The 26,010-nt window shown below is 41.9% G+C and overlaps 1 protein-coding gene across 5 annotated transcripts in view; it reads right to left on the bottom strand.

The window, feature by feature from the left end:
• Nucleotides 1-14,739, bottom strand: part of paox1 (polyamine oxidase (exo-N4-amino) 1) — an 84,125-nt gene extending 69,386 nt beyond the window's left edge. For 2 of the 5 annotated variants that reach the window (XM_028813067.2, XM_051934218.1), the window contains exons 1-2: nucleotides 14,611-14,625; nucleotides 50-179 (exon numbers count right to left, since the gene is read on the bottom strand). In XM_028813067.2, coding sequence (XP_028668900.2) covers nucleotides 50-91 — 42 coding nt within the window. In that variant the 5' untranslated portion in view covers nucleotides 92-179; nucleotides 14,611-14,625. Of the gene's footprint in view, nucleotides 1-49; nucleotides 191-12,915; nucleotides 13,060-14,610 lie in introns of those variants that run through there. The other 3 variants (XM_028813069.2, XM_028813068.2, XM_028813064.2) reach the window with 3 other exon arrangements.
• Between the last annotated feature and the right edge of the window lie 11,271 nt (nucleotides 14,740-26,010).

A 26,010-nucleotide genomic window follows, 5' to 3' on the forward strand; every position in this document is an offset into this window, starting at 1 on the left:
TACGGTGCCCCCTCTGCTGGCATTCAATAAAAAGCATGAAGCAACTTACCATTTTACCACAACGGCTGCAAGTACTCCTATTTTCTGTCATTCTCGTCTCTCCTGTCACTTCTGCTCCTCAAGACTACTTTCTGCATTAACAGTCTGAATGGCGTAAGCGCTGCCCTTTATCCCAGACGCTGACATCAGCAATAACACAAGCACGAGTTTACCAAATGTTTGTGTAAGAGAAGATCAAATTCATGGCAGCAACCCACAGAAAACTTTCGTTAACAGAAGAGGTCACACAGAGTAAAGCATAAAAAAAAAAAAAAAAAAACATTAAAAAGTAACAAGCAGACATCAACAATCATACGGTCAACTAACACTTATTGATCAAAGGATTAGGAAAACTTCTACACCCGCTTATCCGTGCAATTATCTATTATTAGCCAAATCACATGGCGGCATTGCAATACAAAAAAATCCTGCAGATACAGGTCAGGAGCATCAGTTAATGTTCACACCAAACACCAAAATGGAGAAAAAAATGTGATACCTGCGAGTGTTCGTGCCAGACGGGCTGGGCTCAGTATTTCTGTAACTGCTGATCTTGTGGGATTTTTACACACAGCAGTCTCTCGGGTTTACTCAGAATGGTACGACAAACAAAAAAAATAAAAAGCACCAAATAAGCGGCAGTTCTGCGGACACAAATGCCTTGTTGATGACAGAGGTCAGAGGGGAATGACCAGACTGGTTTGAGCTGGTAATTCAGATAGCTGCTCTGTACATCTGTGGTGAGCAGAAAATCATCTCAGAGTGCACAACACATCGAAACATTGAGGCTGGTGGGCTACACCAGCAGAAAACCACATTGGGATCCACTTCTGTCAGCCAGGAACACAAAGCTGAGGCTTCAACAGGCACACAGGATCACCAAAACTGCACAGTTTAAGACTGAAAAGAGAAGCCTGGTCTGACGAATCTCACACAGATGGTAGGGTCAAAGCTTAGCACCAACAACATGAAGCTAACAGAATGTCAGATTATATAGCGCCTTGATTTGTGAGGCGGTCCTGCTCAAACTTTATAACACACTGGTGGAGGCCTCATCTGGAGTACTGGGTGCAGTTGTGGTCTCCAGGCTACAAAAAGGACATAGCAGCGCAAGCAAAGGTCCAGGGAAGTGCGACTAGGCTGAATCCAGGGCTAAAGGGGATGAGTTAGGCGGAAAGATTAAAAGAGACATGAATCTGTTGTTTAAAATTATGAAGGGAATTAGTCCAGTGGATTGAGAATGTGACTTTAAAATGAGTTTATCAAAAATATGGGGGTTAACATTTTTACTTTCAAATGTGTAAGTCTGAATAAAAACTGGGAGGTATGAAGATTGAGAAGGACTTAGGTGTATAATAGTAGTGGATGCAGTTAGGAGACCCGGGTTCGCTTCCCGGGTCCTCCCAGCGTGGAGTTTGCATGTTCTCCCCGTGTCTGCGTGGGTTTCCTCTGGGCACTCCAGTTTCCTCCCACAGTCCAAAGACATGCAGGTTAGGTGGATTGGCGATTCTAAATTGTCCCTAGTGTGTGCTTGGTGTGTGGGTGTGTTTGTGTGTGTCCTGCGGTGGGTTGGCACCCTGCCTGTGATTGGTTCCTGCCTTGTGCCCTGTGTTGGCTGGGATTGGCTACAGCAGACCCCCGAGACCCTGTGTTCAGATTCAGCGGGTTGGAAAATGGATGGATGGATGGATGGACTCATCACTATCAACTGCCAGGCAGAGTTCAGAAGCCATTAAGAAGGCTAACAGAATGTCAGGTTATATAGCGCCTTGATGTGTGCAGTACAAGTCACAGGAGGTTCTGCTCACGCTTTATAACACACTGGTGAGGCCTCATCTGGAGTACTGGGTGCAGTTTTGGCCTCTGGGCTACAAAAAGGACAAAGCAGTGCTGGAAAAAGTGCAGAGATTGGCGAGAAGGCTGATTCCAGGGCTACAGGGGATGAGTTATGAGGAAAGATGAAAAGAGCTGAGCCTTTACAGTTTAAGGAAAAGAAGATTAAGAGGAGACCCAACTGAAGTGATTAAAATTATGAAGGGAATTAGTCCAGTGGATCAAGGCAGTGACATTAAAATGAGTTCATCAAGAACACGGGGACATAGTTGGAAAGTTAAGGGTAAATTTCACACAAACATTAGGAAGTTTTTCTTTTCACAAGGAACGATAGACACTTGGAATAAGCTACCAAGTAGTGTAGTAGACAGGACTTTAGGGACTTTCAAAACTCAACTTGTTGTTTTTTGGAAGAAATAAGTGGACAGGACTGGTGAGGTTTGTTGGGCTGAATGGCCTGTTCTCATCTAGAGTGTTCTAATGTTCTAATGAATCCGTGCACCCAAGCTGCCTTGTGTCAACAGTCCAGAATGGTGATGATGTAATGGTGTGAAGAAATGTTTTCTTGGCACACTTTTGGCCTGTTAATACCAGCTGATCATTGCTTGGATCCCAAGGCCAATACGAGTTTTGTTGTTGACCATGCAAATCCCTTTATGGCCACAAATTCCTCATATTTTAATGGCCACTTCTGGCACAATAATGCACCATATCACAAGGCACAAGTCACCTCAAACTGGTGGCCTTCCCAGTCACCTGATCTGAATCCAACTGAACACCTTTGGCTTGTGGTAGAACAGGAGATGTGCAGCATGAAGGTGCAGCTGAGAAATCTGAAGAGGCTGCGTGATGCCATCATATCAATATGGACCACAATCTCAAACTAATGTCCCTAACATCTTTTGGAATGCATGCCACAAAGAACTGAGGCTGTTTTGAGAACAAAAGGAGGCCTTACCCGGTATTAGTATAGGGGGTCCTAAGAATTTGCTCAGGGAGTGTAGATTCATGGGGACAACAACAGGCACATGTACAGAGTTCAATGAAATTCTTCCTTGTGTGTGCTAATCAACATGCAACAGGTTTCCGCACTCCGGCGATGGTCAATACACTGGTCACCAAAAAATATATATAATTTTTGCCTGAATCTTATTTTAATTCAGTTCACAAAATATAATATGCTTCTAGAACTTCTCTATCAGAAAAGAGTTTTGGGTGATGTGCAACTTAAATTTGAAAATATTGTATATAGCGGCTGGAGTGGAGTTTGCATGTTCTCCCCGTGTCTGCGTGGGTTTCCTCCCACGGTCCAAAGACATGCAGGTTAGGTGGATTGGCGATTCTAACTTGGCCCTAGTGTGTGCTTGGTGTGTGGGTGTGTTTGTGTGTGTGTCCTGCGGTGGGTTGGCACCCTGCCCGGGATTGGTTCCCTGCCTTGTGCCCTGTGTTGGCTGGGATTGGCTCCAGCAGACCCCCGTGACCCTGTGTTCGGATTCAGCGGGTTGGAAAATGGATGGATGGATGTATATAGTATTTACATACTTCTTAAAATAACTAATGTACAATCTAAAACTTGGGGAGGGGTCAATGAAAAATGAAGGCAAACCATTTAAGAAGGGAACGGTGTAACCCACCTATCCTGCCTCCCCTCATACTACTTAATCCCTCTCAATTAGAGTCAAAGGGCAAAAACAAAAGAACAGACTGATGCATAAATAAAGTGAAAAACAAAAAGTAAAGAAGTAATAGGAAACTAACTGCACCGCCCGATCAGGCTAGAAGAACAAAAACAGAATGTCAATAGGACCCCCGACAACCAGGTTCTACTTGAAAGAGCAGAGGCAGACCAATTCTCAATGGATTTAATTGAAAAGAGAATAATTTGGTATAAGCAGTGCCCATCAAAACTCATATGAAACCGTAGGCGGGACGGCAAGGTCCCCTTGAACTACCAAAATGGCAATCATAGTGAAGGGCGGGAGAGGTGAGGTGGATTTCAAAGTGCGCGTGGGACATAAACGGCTCCCCTCACTGTCCATAGTGTTCATTAACCCTTTTGGCCCTGGATTTTCTGTTTTTATGGGAAAAATTATTTTGTGAGATACAGTCATATGAAAAAGTTTGGGAACCCTCTCTTTAATTCTTTGGAGTTTTGCTTATCATTGGCTGAGCTTTCAAAGTAGCAAATTCCTTTTAATATATGACATGCCTTATGGAAACAGCAGTATTTCAGCAGTGACATTAAGTCACTGTGTAAACCTCTGAGATAGTTTTTTTGGATTAACAGAAAATATGCAATATGCAGCATAACAAAATTAGACAGGTGCATAAATGTGGGCACCCCAACATAGATAGGACATCAATACTTAGTTGAGCCTCCTTTTGCTAATCTAACAGCCTCTAGACGCTGTCCTCCTATAGCCTTTGAAGAGTGTCTGCATTCTGGATGGAGGTATTTCTGACCATTCTTCATACAAAATCTCTCCAGTTCAGTACAATTTGATTGCTGCTGAGTATGGACAGCCTGCTTCAAATCATCCCATAGATTTTCGATGATATTCAAGTCAGGGGACTGTGACGGCCATTCCAGAACATTGTTCTTCTCCCTCTGCATGAATGCCTTTGTAGATTTCCAACTGTGTTTTGGGTCATTGTCTTGTTGGAATATCCAACCCCTACGTAACTTCAACTTTGTGACTGATGCTTGAACATTATCCTGAAGAATTTGTTGATATTGGGTTGAATTCATCCGGCCCTCAACTTTAACAAGGGCCCCAGTCCCTGAACTAGCCACACAGCCCCACAGCATGATGGAATCTCCACCAAATTTGACAGTAGGTGTTTTTCTTGGAATGCGGTGTTCTTCTTCTGCCATGCAAAACGCTTTTTGTTATGACCAAATAACTCCATTTTTGTCTCATCAGTCCAAAGCACTTTGTTCCAAAATGAATCTTGTCTAAATGAGCATTGGCATACAACAAGCAACTCTGTTTGTGGCGTGAGTGCAGAAAGGGCTTCTTTCTCATCACCCTGCCATACAGATGTTCTTTGTGCAAATTGCGCTGAATTGTAGAACAATGTTCAGATACACCATCTGCAGCAAGATGTTCTTGCAGGTCTTTGGAAGTGATCTGTGGGTTGTCTGTCACCATTCTCACAATCCTGCACATATGCCACTCCTGTATTTTTCTTGGTCTGCCAGACCTGCTGAGTTTAACAGCAACTATGCCTGTGGCCTTCCATTTCCTGATTCCATTCCTTACAGTTGAAACTGACAGTTTAAACCTCTGAGATGGCTTTTTGTAGCCTTCCCCTAAACCAGGAGACTCAACAATCTTTGTTTTCAGATCTTTGGAGAGTTGCTTTGAGGATCCCATGCTGTCCCTCTTCAGAGGAGAGTCAAAGGGAAGCACAACTTGCAATTGACCACCTTAAATCCCTTTATATCTCATGATTGGACACACCTGTCTATGAAGTTCAAGGCTGAACGAGCCCATCCAACCAATTTGGTGTTGTAAGTAATCAGCATTGAGCAGTGACAGGCATTCAAATCAGCAAAATGACAAGGGGACCCACATTTGTGCACAGCCAGTTTTTCACATTTGATTTAATGTCATACAACTAAATACTGCGTCACTAAAAATCTTTGTTCGGAAAACACCCCAATACTCTGATGTTCCTAGGAAATGAAAGACATACCACTGTTATCTTTTTTGTTGAAAGTAAATTATTATGCAGGCTGAGAGGGGCTCCCAAACTTTTTCATATGACTGTATTCTACCTTTGGGGTGTCTAGGAAGGTCAAAAATGGAAAAAAAATCTGTATTATTATACATCCATCCATTTTCCAACCCGCTATATTCCTAACTACAGGGTCACGGGGGTCTGCTGGAGCCAATCCCAGCCAACACAGGGCACAAGGCAGGAACCAATCCCGGGCAGGGTGCCAACCCACCGCAGGACACACACCCACACACCAAGCACACACTAGGGCAAATTTAGAATCGCCAATCTGTGGGAGGAAACCGGAGCGCCCGGAGGAAACCCACGCAGACACAGGTAGAACATGCAAACTCCGTGCAGGGAGGACCCAGGAAGCGAACCCAGGTCCCCAGATCTCCCAACTGCGAGGCAGCAGCACTACCCACTGCTCCACCGTGCCGCCCTATTATTATACAATAGCTGCCAAATATTTCCTCAAGAAGATGGAAGTAAAATTGAAAGTGGAGCTACTTACTATGTAGTGCACACATGTGGTGCAGAGAAGCATTCATTTTCACTTCCGTGTTTCACGGACTTTATGCCACCAGGCGGCACCCGAAGCAGCTGCCACCTCTCTCCATTCTGCGCTAATAGTAGCACGCCCACTTCCAATGGTTGCAAATGTACCTGTGCTTTACAAAAATGGCTGCCTATATGTACTAGCAATAGGATGTCAGGGCCGAAAGGGATGGGTATTACTAGACCTCAAGGACCAAGAGGGGTGGGGACCTTCCCCAACTTTGTCCAGAACACACACCCCTTGAGTTACACAAACTGCAGCCATCAGAGTCCAGAGTGCATGTCCCTTAACTTTCATTAATGGCATCCTTCAGGTGACGGTGTCCTAAGTAGCCGCCTAAGTCACCTAACAGATTGACTGTCTCTGGGCCAGTTCAAGGTACACTAGCATTAAAAGTTTGGAACCACAAAGAAATGTTAAAATTTTTAATAGAAATTGTAAACTTTTTTTTTAATCAAGATACCATTATATTGATTTAAAAACTCTGCCAAGATATTACTAGTGTTGCTAATGGCTATTATTGCTTTTTTTTTTTTTTTTACTATTCACATGACTGATAAACTGAATCTAACGGGACAGAAAAAGAAGGAGAAGGCTTAAATGCACCACTGCTTATGAGGAGGCAGCTTCCACTGTAAAGCGCCAGTCATGGCAAGACAGGTATTTTATATTACAGAAAACACCTAACTTCAGAACACAATTTTGCATGGCAAATGCATATGGATGGCATCTGTGAAGAAAAAACTTTGACTTGAACACTACCAAACTTATCATTTAATTGCTAGATGGAGAACTTATTTCAGGGTTTTTCCTCTTTCATGGAGTACTACTGATTGAGATTTTATGTTAGTATTGTTCATTTTCTTTTTATATTTATTTTTCTGTTGGTAATTTCACTTTAATTTTTCTATATAACTAGGGGGCTTCGCTCACCAACCCCCCAGCCTGCGCTACACGCTAGCCTCTTTGCGGTTCTACTGCTCGCATATGGGGATGCGGATGTACAATTTAAACAGATTGTTATTTTCATGGGAATTCTTACATATGCATCAATGCAACATATAACTGCCCATGATTGAATTTCGTTTCTTTCTATCTATTAAATAAAACAACTTTTTCGAATGTTTGGCTCTGAGATTTGTTAATTGCCTCTGCAAAAGCTATTCTAACAGGAAACTGTTAACGTATTAATATGAATGGCATATCAAGATCTCCTTCGTTGTCTAATGTTATCCATGGAAGATGTACTACATTACCTTTCTTGGATATGTCCTTCTTTCTACAGTAATTCGTGTGGTGGAAGACCGGACGTTGTTAACGGTTGTAGATACTCTTCGGGATATTGAAAGTTGAAGTTTTCATCTTCCGCACTATCACCACCAACTGTTTCAGCTGTCTATTGATATGCATACAACCAATCTGCAGTGTAACCGTTCAACATTTTTGGACGCATTTAACCAATTTGCTGTGTAACCAATTGACATTTTACGTGTTAATTCGTTTGACTTCCATGTTTCTCTGTGCTAGGATTGCCCGTGTACTCATTTTTTATGCTGATAACCCTTTGTGATTTGGACATTGTACATCTTCTTTAATTGGGAACTTAAAGTGAGGAAAATGTTAACATGTATAAGAGCTGAGAACGCAGGAAGTGTGTCCAACAAAAGCATTCACCCGAATGACAGTTGAGGTCTTGTTTGAAAATGTTTGAGAGGAGGGCATGACTTGAAAAAATATCAAGGCAAAAATCTCATCTCGCGGGACTTGAAAAAAAGTCTCTCTTCCAAAAAAATCTTGTCGTATTGAAGGATTTTTTTTATATAATAGAGAGATTGGAGTTGGCCTTTAGTTTGTTTAATTGAGTGGTGTGGTATTATTATCACAGTTGAAAAACAAAGCATTTTATTTATTGCACTGAACATTAGTTGAGCGGTTATTAGAGTTTTCAGACTTTCTCAAAAACCTTTTGTTATCTTAAGGGAAAAATATATTTGTAAAATATATATATAATATATATATCTGCCTGTTTAACTAATCCATTCTGCCATTTGTACCAGAACATTTCATTTAGAAAATGAGATCACATATAACATTTTTAACTGTGTATTTTGTTCTTGGATAACAGTTTACATATAAGAAGCCATATTCTTTTAACCAACTATACACCCATGACTTTTAATACGTTTAACTACATTACTTTGGGACTTTACATCTTTCTTAATGACGTAAGGGGTATTTCTACAGTATACCATTTATCTGTATGCTGATTGATGAAAATTAAAACGTATTCAAATGTGTTATGCAATACACTCAAATAAAAAGACTGTGCTTTGTTAGATTTCTTCAGTCTGTCATCCTGATGTGCTACCTTTAATAAGAGCATGTGGGACTCCATCTATAGGTGTAAATAAAGGGAGAGTGAAGAAAATGTGACGATGATGATGATGATATGTAAGAAACTGTTTACCTGCTATGATGCAATTTGTAGTTTTTGAATAGCTGGTTTTTGAACAGGGTTGAATTTTGAAATAAAATACACCAAATAATAAAAAAATAAAGGATGTCCATGTTTGAAGTTCATATACAGTTGTGCTCATAAGTTTACATACCCTGGCAGAATTTGTAAGATATCTACCATACTTTAAAGAAAAAATAACTGATCAGGCAAAATACATTTTATTTACTTTTCATGGAATCCAAGTTAAACTGTAAGGCATCACAGAATAGCACAACCGTTAAACAAAACCTAGTAATAAGATGGTCCCTGTTCAAAAGTTTGCATATCCTTAGTTCTTAATACTGTGTATTTGCCCCCTTTAGCATTAAAGATGGCACGTAGTCTCATGAGATCAATTTGGATGATGCCCTTGATTTTCTCAGATGGTAGAGCTGCCCATTCCTCTTGGCATAAAGCCTGCTGGTCCTGTAAATTCTTGGCTTGCCTAGCACAAACCGCATATTTAAGATCTCCCCTAAGTGACTCAATGAAACTGAGGTCAGGAGGCTGTGATGGCCACTCCAGCACCTGCAGTTTTTTTCTGCTGTGCTGCAGCCACTGAAGAGTCAACATGGCTTTGTGTTTTGGATCATTGTCATGTTGAAAGACTGATAAATGCAAGTTGTCCTCCAATATTCTTTGGTAACAAGCTGTATGCATCTTGCCATCAGTTTTCACTACGTTACCTGTGCCGTTGTAGCTCACACTCCCCCAGAACATAAGAGATCCACCTCCATGCTTGACAGCAGGGATGGAGTACTTTTCGCCATGGGCCTTGATGCATCCTCCCCAAACATAGCGTTTATGGTTGTGACCATAAAGTTCAATTTTGGTCTCATCATTGCAAAGGACTTTGCTCCAAAAGTTTTGAGGCTTGTCCAGATGCTGTTTGGCATATTGTAAGAGGGCTGTTCTGTGGCATTGGCATTTTTTTTTTTTGTTTTTTACAACTCGACCATGCAGCTCATTTTTATTTGAGTACCTCCTTATTGTGCATCTTGAAACAGCAACACCACTTGTTTGCAGAGAGGCCTGTGTCTCAGCTGAAGTGGCTTATGGGTTTTTCTTAGCATCTCGACAAACGATCCTGGCAGTTATACCTGAAATCTCGGGTTGGTCTAACTGACCGTGGCTTGGTAACAACAGAAACCCTAACTTTTCAATTTTTATATCAGAGTCTGGACACAACTGACAAGCATTTTCAGATCTCTGGATATCTCTTTATATCCATTCCCTGATTTATACAATTCAATAACATTTTCTCACAGGTCCTTTGACACTTCTTTTGCTTTCCTCATGGCTTGGTATCCAGCAACGTCAGTGCAGCTCTGCATAAATTTGAATGGACTGTTTATACACAGACACGGATTGCAATCAAAGAGGTTACAGGTGTGGATACTCTGCCTTAATTTGAACCAGTATGTATATTACCAGTCCCAACATTCAGGGGTAAGTAAACGTTTGATCGGGCCCATTTGGGCAATTTCAGTTATCATTATGATTTAAAAAGGGCACACGCAATTATGTGATAATAAATTGCTTTACCTGAGCACACTCCCTAATTAAAAGGAAAGGTTTCTGTATAATTACTTATATTTTCCAAACAATTGCCAAGGTTTCACAAATTCTGCCAGGGTATGTAAACTTATGAGCACGACTGTATAATGATTGCTTAAAACTGTTTATTTACTAATAATGTCAGCATTTTTTTAACCTGCTTAGTCCTGAACAGGGTCACAGGGGTGCCAGAGCCTATCCCAGCTAACACAGTGAGCGAGGCAGGAACAAACCCTGGATAGGGCACCAGTTCATCGCAGGGTGAAAACACACACACACACACCTACACTCTCCAAACACACACTACAGACAATTTAGTATTGCCATTCCACCAAACCTGTATGTGGAGGGTCAGCGGAGCACCCAGAGGAAACCCACACAAATACGAGAACATCCAAACTCCATGCAGGGAGAACCTGGGACGCAAAGCCATGGTCTCCTTACAGCAAGGCAGCAGCACTACCACTTGAGGTTTTTGCAAATTTATTAAAAATAAAAAAAACTGAGAAATCCCATGTACATAAGTATTCACAGCCTTTGCTCAATACTTTGTCGATGCACCTTTGGCAGCAATTACAGCCTCAAGTCTTTTTGAATATGATGCCACAAGCTTGGCACACCTATCCTTGGCCAGTTTCGCCCATTCCTCTTTGCAGCACCTCTCAAGCTCCATCAGGTTGGATGGGAAGCGTCGGTGCACAGCCATTTTAAGATCTCTCCAGAGATGTTCAATCGGATTCAAGTCTGGGCTCTGGCTGGGCCACTCAAGGACATTCACAGAGTTGTCCTGAAGCCACTCCTTTGATATCTTGGCTGTGTGCTTAGGGTCGTTGTCCTGCTGAAAGATGAACCGTCGCCCCAGTCTGAGGTCAAGAGCGCTCTGGAGCAGGTTTTCATCCAGGATGTCTCTGTACATTGCTGCAGTCGTCTTTCTCTTTATCCTGACTAGTCTCCCAGTTCCTGCTGCTGAAAAACATCCCCACAGCATGATGCTGCCACCACCATGCTTCAATGTAGGGATGGTATTGGCCTGGTGATGAGCGGTGCCTAGTTTCCTCCAAACGTGACACCTGGCATTCACACCAAAGAGTTCAATCTTTGTTTCATCAGACCAGAGAATTTTCTTTCTCATGGTCTGAGAGTCCTTCAGGTGCCTTTTGGCAAAACTCCAGGCGGGCTGCCATGTGCCTTTTACTAAGGAGTGGCTTCCGTCTGGCCACTCTACCATACAGGCCTGATTGGTGGATTGCTGCAGAGATGGTTGTCCTTCTGGCAGGTTCTCCTCTCTCCACAGAGGACCTCTGGAGCACTGACAGAGTGACCATCGGGTTCTTGGTCACCTCCCAGACTAAGGCCCTTCTCCCCGATCGCTCAGTTTAGATGGCCGGCCAGATCTAAGAAGAGTCCTGGTGGTTTCGAACTTCTTCCGCTTACGGATGATGGAGGCCACTGTGCTCATTGGGACCTTCAAAGCAGCAGAAATTTTTCTGTAACCTTCCCCAGATTTGTGCCTCGAGACAATCCTGTCTCGGAGGTCCACAGGCAATTCCTTTGACTTCATGCTTGGTTTGTGCTGTGACATGAACTGTCAACTGTGGGACCTTACATAGACAGGTGTGTGCCTTTCCAAATCATGTCCAGTCAACTGAATTTACCACAGGTGGACTCCAATGAAGCTGCAGAAACATCTCAAGGATGATCAGGGGAAACAGGATGTACCTGAGCTCAATTTTGAGCTTCATGGCAAAGGCTGTGAATACTTATGTACATGTGCTTTCTCAATTTTTTTATTTTTAATAAATTTGCAAAAATCTCAAGTAAACTTTTTTCACGTTGTCATTATGGGGTGTTGTGTGTAGAATTCTGAGGAAAAAAAATGAATTTAATCCATTTTGGAATAAGGCTGTAACATAACAAAATGTGCAAAAAGTGATGCGCTGTGAATACTTTCCGGATGCACTGTACCATTAATTTCTAAAGTGCTTTTAAAAGGCAGTCCCGGGTCCTCCCTACATGGAGTTTGCATGTTCTGCCCATGTCTGTGTGGGTTTCCTCTTGGTGCTCAGGTTTCTTCCCACAGTCCAAAGACATGCAGGTTAGATGGATTGGCGATCCTAAATTGACCCTTGTAAGTGGTTGTGGTGTGTGTGTGTTCACCCTGCGATGGACTGGCGCCCTGTCCATGGTTTGTTTCTGTCTTGCTCCCAGGTGGGATAGGCTCCAAGTGACCCCAGCAACCCTGTTCAGGACTAAGCTGATTAGACAATGGCTGTTAAAGGCAGGTATTTAAAGCAGTCTGCTAACGCATGGAATTGTTTTCTATTATCCCGGTTATTACTGAATGATTTACGGTTATAAAAATGTTCAATAAACAAAAATGTGTCAACTGATTCTTTGAAGAAGTAACTAAAAATGCAAAATGCACCAACTTCCATATTCGTTAACGTTGTCCCCGAGCGCACCTGAATGTTACGTCTTGCGTAAATGTTTTAACTCGTTAATGCTACGAAAGAAGCTCTAATAATAATAACAATAATAATAATAATAATCATCATCATAAAAGCAGCATACCTAAACTACACTCTGTAATCCACTTTATTAACAATGCATGCCGTATAACGCATTGTCCTTGAAATGAAACACAACGACATTATGAACTCTGGCGCGATTAAAACAAGAAAACAAGCAAGTCTGCCCTTCTACTTACCTTAATTCAGTCTCTGCATGTTAAACAAATCTCGTGTTTTTGGATAAACGTTCAATAAATTGCTGCTACCAAGGCACTGCCATTTCGTTTCTGAACTGGTGGAATTCAGTCTGAACTCAGATGAACTTGAAATAACCGAAGTGAACAAACTGATAATAACTAAAACCGCAAGTCAGACTGTCCGCACTTGAACTTCCGCTTGGCCCATCCCTAAGGCCGAACGACAAGCTGACGACATCACGAATGCGCAGCACCTGAAGTGACCTGACTTAGAGTTCCTCGCTTTAGAACCTAAGGTGCGGGCTCACCCGGATGGGCTTACTGCTCAGCGATTTGATTTGTATATAAATTTCTTATATGTTGAGTACCAGAAAAGGCGACGGGTGTTCTTTTTGAAGTTAGGTACTAGCAGTGGTATCGTGGTGGGGATCAGGGGCTTTAGCCCTTAACGTTTAAGCGCCGCAACCACCGATCCATAGGGGGTCCAATGGACTTAGGCATCCAGACACCACTTCTTCCCGTGCCGCTTGCATGGACGAACGTGTGAAAAGTTCACGGGCGAACCTCGTCCCCGCTCTTTCACCTCTGGAAACCCCCAGAGAGATTAACTACATTATCCGGGTTGGCCATGCCCCTACTGAATGCTAAAACTAGCGAAGCCCCCGGGTTTTAGGTTCAAATGGGTAAATTTATCCCGGACTTTGGGACTGATGGAGGGCTCATAACGACTGACACACAAATAGATTATTTTCGTAACGGCACCGTTAGTAAAAATTATGAGGTTGTCAAATGAAGCCCGTGAAGGAAGACATGCCGTACGGATTTTAAAAATGATAAGACACCTCTTGAATCGCTGAATGCCTCGCACCGAATGAAGCTTCAATTTATTGCTACATTGCCTGGGATTTACCTTTTCCATTTTGCAGCATTTCAGAACGCCAACACATAGGTATAAAAGTACACGATTACTAGTATATACATCCTACATTACCAATTTTACTCTGAGAGGTTTTTTTTTAAATGTGTGTGAATAAATAACAAACTTCAGCCTCTCTTTTGTACGTAACTAATCCATCCATCCATTTTCTAAATTTAACGGGTTTGGAAGTTGGATGGATTGATGGATGTTCAAGAATTGGTATGCACCGCCATCTACAGGCTACACTGGCAAAATACATCTGCATTTAAGGAAGAACGAAAAAATGTAGCTAACTTCAACTTCGCCGTCTTCCCAGAATTTTTATTTTTCATTAGGGCTTGAAAGCTGTCTTACTAAGGATACAAAGAAAGCCTCTGGATATGTGAGGTGGGCGGAAGGGTGCAATTAGTGGATTTTTGGTTCGACTCCACCCCATGAATAGAGCCAATCCAGGTCCGAATCCAGACTTTGGATGTTTGCGGACTCGAAGTTGACGACATCACAGATTAGCGTCACCACAGCTGAGTTTTGTGATCGGGAAATAAATGCCAGACACGCCGCGTGTAGATCATCGAAGAAATGTGTTTTAGAGGATAGAAATGTTAAGAAAATAAACCACACAACGGGAATCGTTTTACACAACTTCCGATTTGTTCCTTCTTATACATGGAGTCGCCCAACTCACTTCAAGGAATCGTTCAAAATGAATGATTAGTTCGCTAATTTGTAAAGCGGTAAAGTACGCTACGGCTGTAAAGAACGGTAATATTGCTTACCTGTGCGAGCTACGGAAGCCGAGAAGGGGATGCGCGGACTTCTCAGTACTGTACTCTTCCTCCGATACGTGAGGGTCTGTAGTGCGCGCGCGGCAGCTGACGACGACCCCGGAAACTCCTGAGATTTATTTTAATGTGCAGAGACACGTGAGCCGGAAGACTACCAGGAACTTCTACTGTAACAAAATTACAGGATTTGCTTAACACGAAAAAGCTCTGAGTAAGTGGTTTTCATATTAGAAATAGTGTAATGTAGTAGGCGGTGAGTGGAGATGAACCCGTACTGCTATGGGCGTACCATATTTTAGAAAATCTGCGGTTATTAACTATTACAAATACGGAGGACTTTTTTTTTGTTAATGTTACATTAAAATTAAGTGTGTTTCCCGAATAGTACGTAGTTCTTTCTTTTTGAAATTTGATTCCCAAATGTGTTTTCGATCAGCCCGGTAGGACATTCCTTCCTTTTGGATATGCAATTATAGAATAGATTAAAGTAAATATTACTGCTTTTCTCGGTTGCTTTGAACATTTTTTCTTAACAGTCCCGAGTTTCTCTCAGCAGCTTGTGTATTTCTTTTTTTTTTACACTGCAGCATAATAATTTGGATAACCAGCAAAAATGAAGTCATTCATTCAAAACCTTTCATTCATGTTTGAAAATGCAGTTCTGTTGTCAGCCATGTAGTTAATGCCAACAAAATGTGAAATCTCTGAACCATTGCCAGGAGACATTCCAGCCAAAATGTTTAGTCATGTTGTCAGCATGAAGATATACTATGGAAGTGCAGTAATTTAAGATTTAAAATTGGTTAACTATTGCTCAATTTACTGCGCTATCATTTCTCTGCAGCCAGTTGAACTTGCTTGTGCACCAAACCACATGTAGCTATGTTCTAGAAACTATTAAAAGGGTCTACTTCACGGGTGTTGAACTCCGGGCCTGGAGGGCCACAGTGGCTGCAGGTTTTCATTTTAACAATTGACTAGTTTTCACTGCTAATTAACTTATTTTCACTTCATTTTAATAGCCCTGTTTTTAAGGGTTTAGTCCTCTCAATTGATTCTTTTCTTCATTAAATAGCAGCCAAACAGATGACCAGCTAAACTGGGGCTTCAAACTCCAACCAATTTCACTCCAACCAGTTCCTTAATGAGTTAATTAAACTCGTTAATTCCATGGCTTACTGCTGCTCTCATTCTGCCACAGCAGACATTTCCAAAACTGTTTATCTTCTGTTTTTTGTAAGAACTTCGTCAAAATGTTTTGGTGAACTGAGAGATCAACCTTACTGGGACCCTCACCTTTCTTTATATTCAGATAATGTGGTTAGCTAGTCACATGGCAGCTCGTTTTGTGTCTCATTATTGTTTGGCTGCTAATTATGGAAAAAGAAAGAACTAAGAGGTCTGAATCAAGTCAATTTAAACTAAGGCAAAAGAAGTTAATTAGCAGGTCACTAACTAAGAAGGTGGTTAGAATGAAAACCTGCATCCATTGCAGCCCTCCAGGACCGGAGTTCGACACCACTGGTCTACCTCATTGGTATTTTCTGCAAGACAGGAATCCTGTGACATTTATAAGGTAATTTTTTTATTTGTTCAGAGCAACATAAATGACAATACTACACACAGAAGTAAACAAATCTGGAAGCCTTTTAAAAAAAAAATGAAGTTATATTTTACAGTAAAAATGTACACAGTATTTTAGGTAGTAATGCGCTGGACCTTTTCAGTTTAAGCAGAAGAAGATTATGAGGAGACAGAATTGAAGTGTTTAAAATTATGAAGGGAAATAGTGCAGTGGATTGGGACGGTTATTTTAAAATGAGTTCATCAAGAACATGACTGTCGGAAACTTAATACATTTTGCACAAACATCAGGAAGATTTTCTTCACACAGAGAACCACAGACACTTGGAATAAGTGATCGAGTAGTGTGGCAGACAGCAGGACTTTAAGGACCTTCAAAATGCAGCATGATGTTATTTTTGAAGAATGAAGAGGTTAGGAATAATGAACTGTGTTGGGCTGAATGGCTCGTTCTTCTCCAGATAGTCCTAATAGCTGTTCTTCCATTCAGTCTTCCACTGTGCCGTTCCTCTCACTGTGATCCACTCTTATCTTCTGCCAGCATTCTTGTACTGAAAGTTCAAATGGTCCATGGAATGCAGAGCTCAGCGAACTTGTGTGACATTTCACTGTCAATCACCCATCCAGCCCCTGCTTATCTTTAGGGTGATATGCCGGCTTTTACAATTCATATTGCTTGCGATGCACATAATCATGCCCATCCACACTTGAGGAAATAAATAGCCTTTTTGTGCATGCTGATTGGCATGAATGCAACTTGTTTTAACATTACCTCACGTTGAGTTGTGGGGAAATGTTTGAATGTGTGTGATAGATAGATAGATAGATAGATAGATAGATAGATAGATAGATAGATAGATAGATAGATATGAAAGGCACTATATGATAGATAGATAGATAGATAGATAGATAGATAGATAGATAGATAGATAGATAGATAGATAGATAGATACTTTATTAATCCCAATGGGAAATTCACATTCTTCAGCAGCAGCATACTGATACAAGAAATAATATTAAATTAAAGAATGATAATAATGCAGGTGAAAAACAGACAATAACTTTGTATAATGTTAACGTTTACCCCCCCGGGTGGAATTAAAGAGTCGCATAGTTTGGGGGAGGAACGATCTCCTCAGTCTGTCAGTGGAGCAGGACAGTGACAGCAGTCTGTCACTGAAGCTGCTCCTCTGTCTGGAGATGATACTGTTTAGTGGATGCAGTGGATTCTCCATAATTGATAGGAGCCTGCTGAGCGCCCTTCGCTCTGCCACAGATGTTAAACTGTCCAGCTCCATGCCAACAATAGAGCTTGCCTTCCTCACCAGTTTGTCCAGGCGTGAGGCGTCTTTCCTCTTAATGCTGCCTCCCCAGCACACCACTGCGTAGAAGAGGGCGCTCACCACAACTGTCTGATAGAACATCTGCAGCATCTTATTGCAGATGTTGAAGGAAGCCAGCCTTCTAAGGAAGTATAGTCGGCTCTGTCCTTTCTTACACAGAGCATCAGTATTGGCAGTCCAGTCTAATTTATCCTCCAGCTGCACTCCCAGATATTTATAGGTCTGCACCATCTGCACACAGTCACCTTTGATGATCACTGGTTCTATGAGGGGTCTGGGCCTCCTAAAATCCACCACCAGCTCCTTGGTTTTGCTGGTGTTCAGGTGTAGGTGGTTTGAGTCACACCATTTAACAAAGTCATTGATTAGGTCCCTATACTCCTCCTCAATCATTGTAAAAATCAGCATGTGAAGTTTCCAACCAGGGGGAAGACAAATGAACCTCTTTTGTGTATTTATTTATTTACAAACTCTCGTGATGCCTAAAAAGCCGCACCTCACCCACATCTGATGATGTTTCCGTGATGCTAATGCCTCCGTACAGAACTCTGTCGACTCTCAAACAGATCAGAGTGTGGCCATTGGGAGCTACGGGACTTTTTTTGACCACATGGACTGGGTCACGTTTAAAACAGCTGTCACTTTTGGCCAAGTGCATAGATGATGTGACTGTCTCAAAGACCATCCGAACAGTTAACTAAATTAGAAAAGCTGAGAAAATACTTGTACTCCTTTTCCTAAGCGTTGGACCAAATTTACGTCACAGATTTTTCAGCTAGTTGGGACCGTATTCCCACTTTGAAAGGCTCAATAAATATACTGTTGAAAAAATAACTTCAGAAGTTTCAACTTTTTTGTCATATGTACTCGGTACAATGAAAATCTTATTCTGTGAATTCCTCCAGGAATTAACAAGAATACGCAACAATAAATAAAAACACTCAAGTGAAAATGAAATGCAAAACAAAACTGAAGTAATAGCACAGATACAAATAAATGATTCAATGTAAGCTCTGCAGGTCTGAGGTCTCAAGATGGACTTCCATCCTCCAGACATGCGCTAGCAGGCCGTGCTGCATGTAGGGGCAGTGGCTGAGTTCTTGTTACAAGCCTGATGGAATAAGGAAGAAAACTGTCTTTAAGCCTTGATGTTCTCGCTGCTATACTCTTATAGCGTCTTGCTGATAGTAGTGATAGTATGAACAGTTCATGTGTCCTTAATAATGTTATGGACCCTCCTCAGAGCTCTGAATGCCCTCTAGTGCAGGGAGTGCTGTTGCAGTGATATTTTTTGCCGATTTAACCACTCGCTGTAGAGCCTTGCGGTCCCATGCTGTTTCGTTCCCAAACAAGACTGTGATTGACAAGGCTGTGAAGTTGGAGTCGGAGACAATTCTGAGTACCTGGAGTCGGGGTCGGAGTCAGCAAAAACGTACAGACTCCTAATAAATTTAAATTGTAATGAAAAAAAATACAGCAATTTCAAATGTCCCATTTCAAAAACAATAGTCCTAATTACAGTAAGTACTTCTCTGATGTAAGAATAAAGCCCAGTGCATTGTTGTGCTACTACTAGTGTGAACTACAGATGAGCTATTATACAACCTGACGTTCACATATTGTAATCACATATTGTAATCTGGATTATGGTACATTACAAAAAGTGTTTTCATTTTTTTTCAGATATAATGTGTTTAAGAAGTTAATATGAGTATAAACAAGTGTAATGATGTAGGTGTAGTTGTGTGCTATGGCCTGATGTGTGTTCAGGGGTTCTTGTCTTTTGTTTAAAATGTCCAATACGGTAAAGAGTCAGTTTCCTAGCCAGTAGTTCTGTGGTTAAATGACGTGTATGTTGCCTTCCTTCAATCAACATGGAAAGTACATTAGCATATTAAATATAAAGGAGTCGGAGTCAGAAGTACCAGAAACTAAGGAGTCGGAGTTGAAGGATTTACTCCCCAGCCCTGGTGATGGAGCCACTGAGGATACTCTCAATTGGACATCTGTAGAAGTTGCTGAGGTTAGTGCTTGGCATGCCAAACCTTCTCAGCCTTCTCAGAAAATACAAATGCTGCCTGCCAGGTCTGTGACACGGTAGGTCCAAGTGAGATCCTCAGAGATGTTAATACCAAGAAATTTAAATGTGGCCACTCTCACCATCTCAGTCTCTTCAGTGTACAGTGGTGGGTGCTGAGCTCTATTCCTCCATGTGTCAATAATCATCTCTTTTTGCTTTGTTGGTGTTAAGGAAGAGATTACCGTCCTGACACTACTTCACATGGTCAGACGCCTCCCTCCAGTATGCTGATTCGTCACCCCCAGACATCGGCCCAATGACTGTGGTTATCATCCGCAAATTTAATAAATAATCTGGTCCTGTTCAGTCTATATACATCAGACTTCCAATACAACTCGGAGTCCTGCCACGTGCAAAAGTTCGCTGACGACACTGCTATCGTGGGCTGCATCAGGAGTGGGCAGGAGGAGGAGTATAGGAACCTAATCAAGGACTTTGTTAAATGGTGCAACTCAAACCACCTACACCAGAACACCAGCAAAACCAAGGAGCTGGTGGTGGATTTTAGGAGGCCCAGGCCCCTCATGGACCACGTGATCATCAGAGGTGACTGTGTGCAGAGGGTGCAGACCTATAAATACCTGGGAGTGCAGCTGGATGATAAACTGGACTGGACTGCCAATACTGATTCTCTGTGCAAGAAAGGACAGAGCTGACTATACTTTCTTAGAAGGCTGGCGTCCTTCAACATCTGCAATAAGATGCTGCAGATGTTCTATCAGACGGTTGTGGCGAGCACCCTCTTCTACGCGGTGGTGTGCTGGGGAGGCAGCATAAAGAAGAAGGACGCCTCACGCCTGGACAAACTGGTGAGGAAGGCAGTCTCTATTGTAGGCACGGAGCTGGACAGTTTGACATCCGTGGCAGAGCAACGGGCGCTGAGCAGGCTCCTGTCAATCATGGAGAATCCACTGCATCCACTGAACAGGATCATCTCCAGACAGAGGAGCAGCTTCAGTGACAGACTGCTGTCACCGTCCTGCTCCACTGACAGACTGAGGAGATCGTTCCTCCCTCACACTATGCGACTCTTCAATTCCACCCCGGGGCAAATGTTAACATTATACAAAGTTACTTTCTGTTATACCTGCATTTTTATCATTCTTTAATTTAATATTTGTTTTTTTTTATCAGTATGCTGCTGCTGGAGTATGTGAATTTCCCCATGGTGATTAATAAAGTATCTATCTATCTATCTATCTATCTATCTATCTATCTATCTATCTATCTATCTATCTATCTATCTATCTATCTATCTATCTATCTATCTATCTATCTATCTATCTATCTATCTATCTATCTATCTATCTATCTATCTATCTAATACTGGGGTTATGCTGGGACGTGACATAGTCATGAGTGAAGAATGTGTACAGTATGGGACTCAAAACACATCCTTGTGGGGTTCATGTGTTATTGATTATCATTTTGGAAATGTTGTTCCCCAGCCAGACTGACTGGTGTCTGCCTGTTAAAAAATCCAGGACCCAGTTGCACTGGTATCACAGTGTTAAAAGCCAAGCTATGAACAATAAACAGCAATTAGGTGTAGCTGGGAAAAATGAAGGGCACACTTAATCATCTCAGTCTAACACCAAGTCCATTGAAATTCAGGGATATCAATGTGTACAGTTAAGAAGAACATGCAATTGTGAATCAACTTCACCTGCTTTGGTGCAAATGACAGTGACAACAGGTGACCTGGAGAGGCAACAGCAAGACAACCCAAAAAGGGAATGGTGGCCAGTGACGGTTGCTCTCTCCTTATCTTTCCTGACTGATTCTTCTCTAGTTTTGCATTTTGCTCGTGTCCTTGTCACTACTGGTGGCAGGAGGCGGTACCTGCAGCCCATTCAGGTAGTCCAGCTCCTATTAAATGGCACATCCATAAGTGCCATTGCAAAAAGATTTGCTGTGTTTCACAGCGCAGTGTCAAGAGCATAGAGGAGATACCAGGAGACATGAGGAGAGTTGCACAGGGCCGTAGAAGGGCATTGACCCAGTGGCAGGACTGGCATCTGCTCCTTTGTGTTTCATATCTGTAATTAATTTAGACCACCTTGCAGAGTTTTTATTTCACTTTGACACTAAAGTGTTTTCTTGTTAATCAGTATCAGATAAGTCAAATTAAATACTCTGTGATTGTATAACAATAAAATGTGAAAACTTTCAAGGGATGAATATTTTTTAATAGGGAATGTGTAAGAGCCATTTGCTAGTTATTTAGATTATGTCACATAGATGGAAGTATTTGCTTAGGTAAGTTAAATGTTTGCCTATAAAAAAGTGCATAGTCTATGAGAGGCTCTTATAACCCCCACAAGCTGAATTGAATTTTAATATTTAATATCTATTTCTTGTCCCTCTGACTGCAGATTAGTCTGTTAGTGACCTTCCTTGCATGGAGGGCACATGGTTTCAAACCGGGCCTTAACGTGCCCAACCGTAAGTAACGTAACATGATGTAATGAACATGCAGCACCGTATGTTTAGAACGTACTGAAGGTGAAGTAAAGCATCTTTTACTATAGAAAACAACTGAAGTTAAATAAGAAAAGGCGAAGTTTAGAGAAGAGACAATTTTTCCTATTTTTTTGCCCTTTATTCTATGTGTGTAACAACCACCTTCTTTATTCTGGTGTGGACTGTTTGTTTTAAATTTTCACTAAATCTTTTAAAACAAACTTTTGACCTAAGAGATTTCTTTCGGCACGTGTTTGACCCTTGCTTGAACCTGCCTTACCTACCAGCAGCTACAGAATGTGTATAATGATGCACCGTAGTGTTCAAAGCAGCAAACAGTGGTACAGGACAGAACCCAGTGCTGGTTGAAACTGTTTGGAACCCTAGGTGGGACTGACAGATGCCACTTCTCGTTGTCCATAGCGGGTAGGCGGCATTATTAGACTATGACAAGCTGTTTTCCCCTCAGTGTCCGGACCGCATGCCCTTTCAGTAGCGTAAACAGTGCCCCTTTATGTATAGACTGTGGACTTTAAGGAGCATGCACGACTTGGTGTACAGAGTGTGCACACTTTTACTTTTATAAAAGGCACCCATAGTATCGTCGACATGGGGGTATGATCCCCCTCTATGTCAAGGTTACACTCCCCCCCCTCAACTTACTGACTGCGCCCTCGTGGCTGCCAGTGTCGCCTGGTGGACTGAATGGCTCTGACAGGTCCTTACAAGCACCCAAACTAAGCAAAGAGGGAAGTGCCTGTATGTCCAAAGAGGAAACGTGCAATGTTCTCTCTGCACACTAGATGGCAGTAGACTCACTGTCTAATTGTGACATCGGACCCTCCTCAGAGAGCTGAAATGATGGGGGGGCTGACAAATGTCATCCCAATATCCCAGCTCAGGAGTTTGACCATAACGCACCTTAAAAGTCAAAACTTGAGCAGGGATGCTCTGCTCCAGTCCTGGAGATCTCCACAGTGGTTTTCACGTTAACCAAATTTTATACTACTGTAGAACCAATTTATTTACTACTAAAGCAACATGCTGTAGCGGTCCAGTGCCAATAAGATTCACACTGTCAAGAAGACGGTGATTTATTTATTTTTATGGAGGAGATCCCAGGGACGTTCCCAGCCTTGGATCAACCCATTCACACTCACAAACAGAGGCAAAATAATGCGCACTGGAATCAAACAACACTTAAAGAATATATTGAAATAAAATCAGAACAATACCACCCCGGTACCCCTACAGCGATATTACATTAGGCACATAAACACAAACAACCCCCCACAGCAAAGTCCATGGAAAACAGCACTGGATGTAATGAAATGATGACAATAGTAAGTCCAGAGATCTGTACGTTGAAAGGGAATGAAAAAACAGTCCTACCGGTAGACACTGTAAAGGTGAAGACTGGTGGTGGACGGTTCAGGAGCGCTCCTTTTCTTGCTGGAAAGCCATGAATCTACTATCAGTCCTCAGCACACAGGTAGACAGAAGACGATCCAGACCCCAACAACAAAACAATCCAGGACACAACGACTAAATATGGTAAAACAACAGAAGGCAGCCAGGCAGGTACACGGAACACAGAATACAACAAAAAAAACACCTCCTTCTTCTTTGGACACCTGCCCTCCTTTTAAGAGCCACTCTGACCCCCTTTGACCCCAGCAGCCCCTGCACCCCAGACAGAAGACCAATCAGAGCCTCTGCAGGGACTGCTGGGAGATGCAGTTTTAACTTATAGTAGCACTGCTACAACGTTAACTTGTTTGTTACAATTCAGAACCCCCAACTGCCTATTTTAGTTTCAAACAGCTGCATTGAGGTTTGAACTGCTGCCTGTTTTCTTAGCCTTCCATCAGTTAACAATGAGCACCAAATGACAAAAGAGCCACCAGCTAACGTGTTTCCATTTAAAACTGTGCACATGCATCATGAAGTATATCTGTGTTAATAACAGTGTTTTGAAATAAATGAGAGTGAAAGGATGGACCACAAAACATATGGATGATGCTCTTGGGAAAGATGTCAGGGAAGAATGAAGGCACTAATCAGCCATATACTGAAATACTGCACCAAGATTCATTATCTGCCAAGCCTGGCTTGAGTACTCCCATACTAGAGCGGCAGCTAGAGGCTGATTGTTACCCACCAGGACTGGGACAGTGGGGTCCCAAGCAGTCCAGAAGGGGTTGTTAATTGATGGGAATAATGCAGACCCGGCAAAGAATTCCATCTGTCTGTGTTTTGGAATCCACAACATTATCACGTCTGCCCTCAAGGGGGCAGTATCTCACCAGAAGATAAAAAGATACCCCAGGGATTTTTGTTTCTGTTGCTCTTTGCAGCATGTTGAGTCATCTTTCTGTCATGCAGAATTAATAATAATGGTTAGAATTACTGTAGGACCACGCATTTTATTATTAGATGGTTCTTTCATAAGACCGTAAAATGAAGACAGATGTAAAATGATAGAAGTTAGTTTTCTATGTTCTTACAATAGTCAGAAAACAAATCTAATAATGGTCACATTAGCCAGGGCCTGACAGAGGGAGTGAGCTCCTGTCTTAAATATTCCCGTACCTTTTGCAGACCCTTGTCGACAGGGTAAAGCGGGGAGGCGACCGCCTCAAGTGACACTTGGGTTAGGATGCATTTTCATTTATGGCTTTTCACATTATAAAATAATAACGCAAAGAAATGAAAGTAAGTATGAACTGTAAGGGATACATATGTAATCAAGTGCCTCATTTATATACTGCCTTTAAAGAAATGCAAGGAATATTTTAATTAAAAAATTTCTCAGAATTGCATATTCACACCACTTTGCTGCACTGAGTGTCCGAGTATCAAAGTCGCGCATGCGCATTTTAACGCTTCATGTCAGTAACTGACACCGGCGTTCGTCTCTCTATAAAAATATAAAATCCAGCGTCTGTCTGTCTGTCTGTCCGGTTTTCACGAGAGAACGACTTAACGGATTTAGATTGGTTTTTTTTCTATAATTTGCTTGAACGTTCTGGTTGATTTTGCGACTTCTCTCATCGCACTAAGTAGTAAGCCCTCCTCACTCACGCACCAGCTTCTGTTTGCGTCGCTGAACCTCTCGCCACATGTTGGAGTGTACCTTGTTTGTTCAGCAGACATTATCATCTAGATTGTTAAGAAGTAACGTTTGATGTTTTTGAGAGAGAGATCAGAGCTATGTGTGTTTTAGAGGGTAGCTGCTGATTGGCAGAGATATCACGATGACGTAATCTCCCCACGCGGGGGAAGCTCTCCCGTCAGAGCTCAACACGATCAGATACAGTGGCAACGTTTGTCATTGTAGCGTACCTGCTTTCCGCTTGGCCAGAGATACCTTGTCAACTTTTTACGTTTTTGGCAAAGAGATTACAGCTACATTCTCGCCCCTCATAGCAAAACCAAAAGTATAGTATATCGAGGCCTTCAGATACAAAAGCTATCAATACAAGTTTTTCTCAGCTAGTATGTAATAAAATGAGAGCCCAAAAGCACTACGGCAGTGGTTCCTAAACTTGGTTCTTGGGACCCCCTGCGGCTTCATGTTTTTGTTCCAACCTGATTCACAATAAGTGATAATAATTGATCTAATTTAGTTAGCTGGTCTTTTTTTCTGTTCTCTTATTCTGCATTCAGAAAAACACAGCAGTATGATTTTTACATTATACGACATTTAGAAGTATTTCTGTTTTTTGCTATAGGTTTAAATGCTTTTTGTATATACTCGCGGATAAGTCGGGACTTGATTTTACCGTATCATTTCCAGTATTTTATAATGTCGGTCGTATAAGTCGAATGTGGAAAACCTACGCTTTTGGTCCAATAGATTACGATAAGCTAACAACAACAACATTTATGTATATAGCACATTTTCATGCAAATCATGCA

Source organism: Erpetoichthys calabaricus, chromosome 11 (genome assembly GCF_900747795.2).
Source record: "Erpetoichthys calabaricus chromosome 11, fErpCal1.3, whole genome shotgun sequence".
NCBI lineage: Eukaryota > Metazoa > Chordata > Cladistia > Polypteriformes > Polypteridae > Erpetoichthys > Erpetoichthys calabaricus.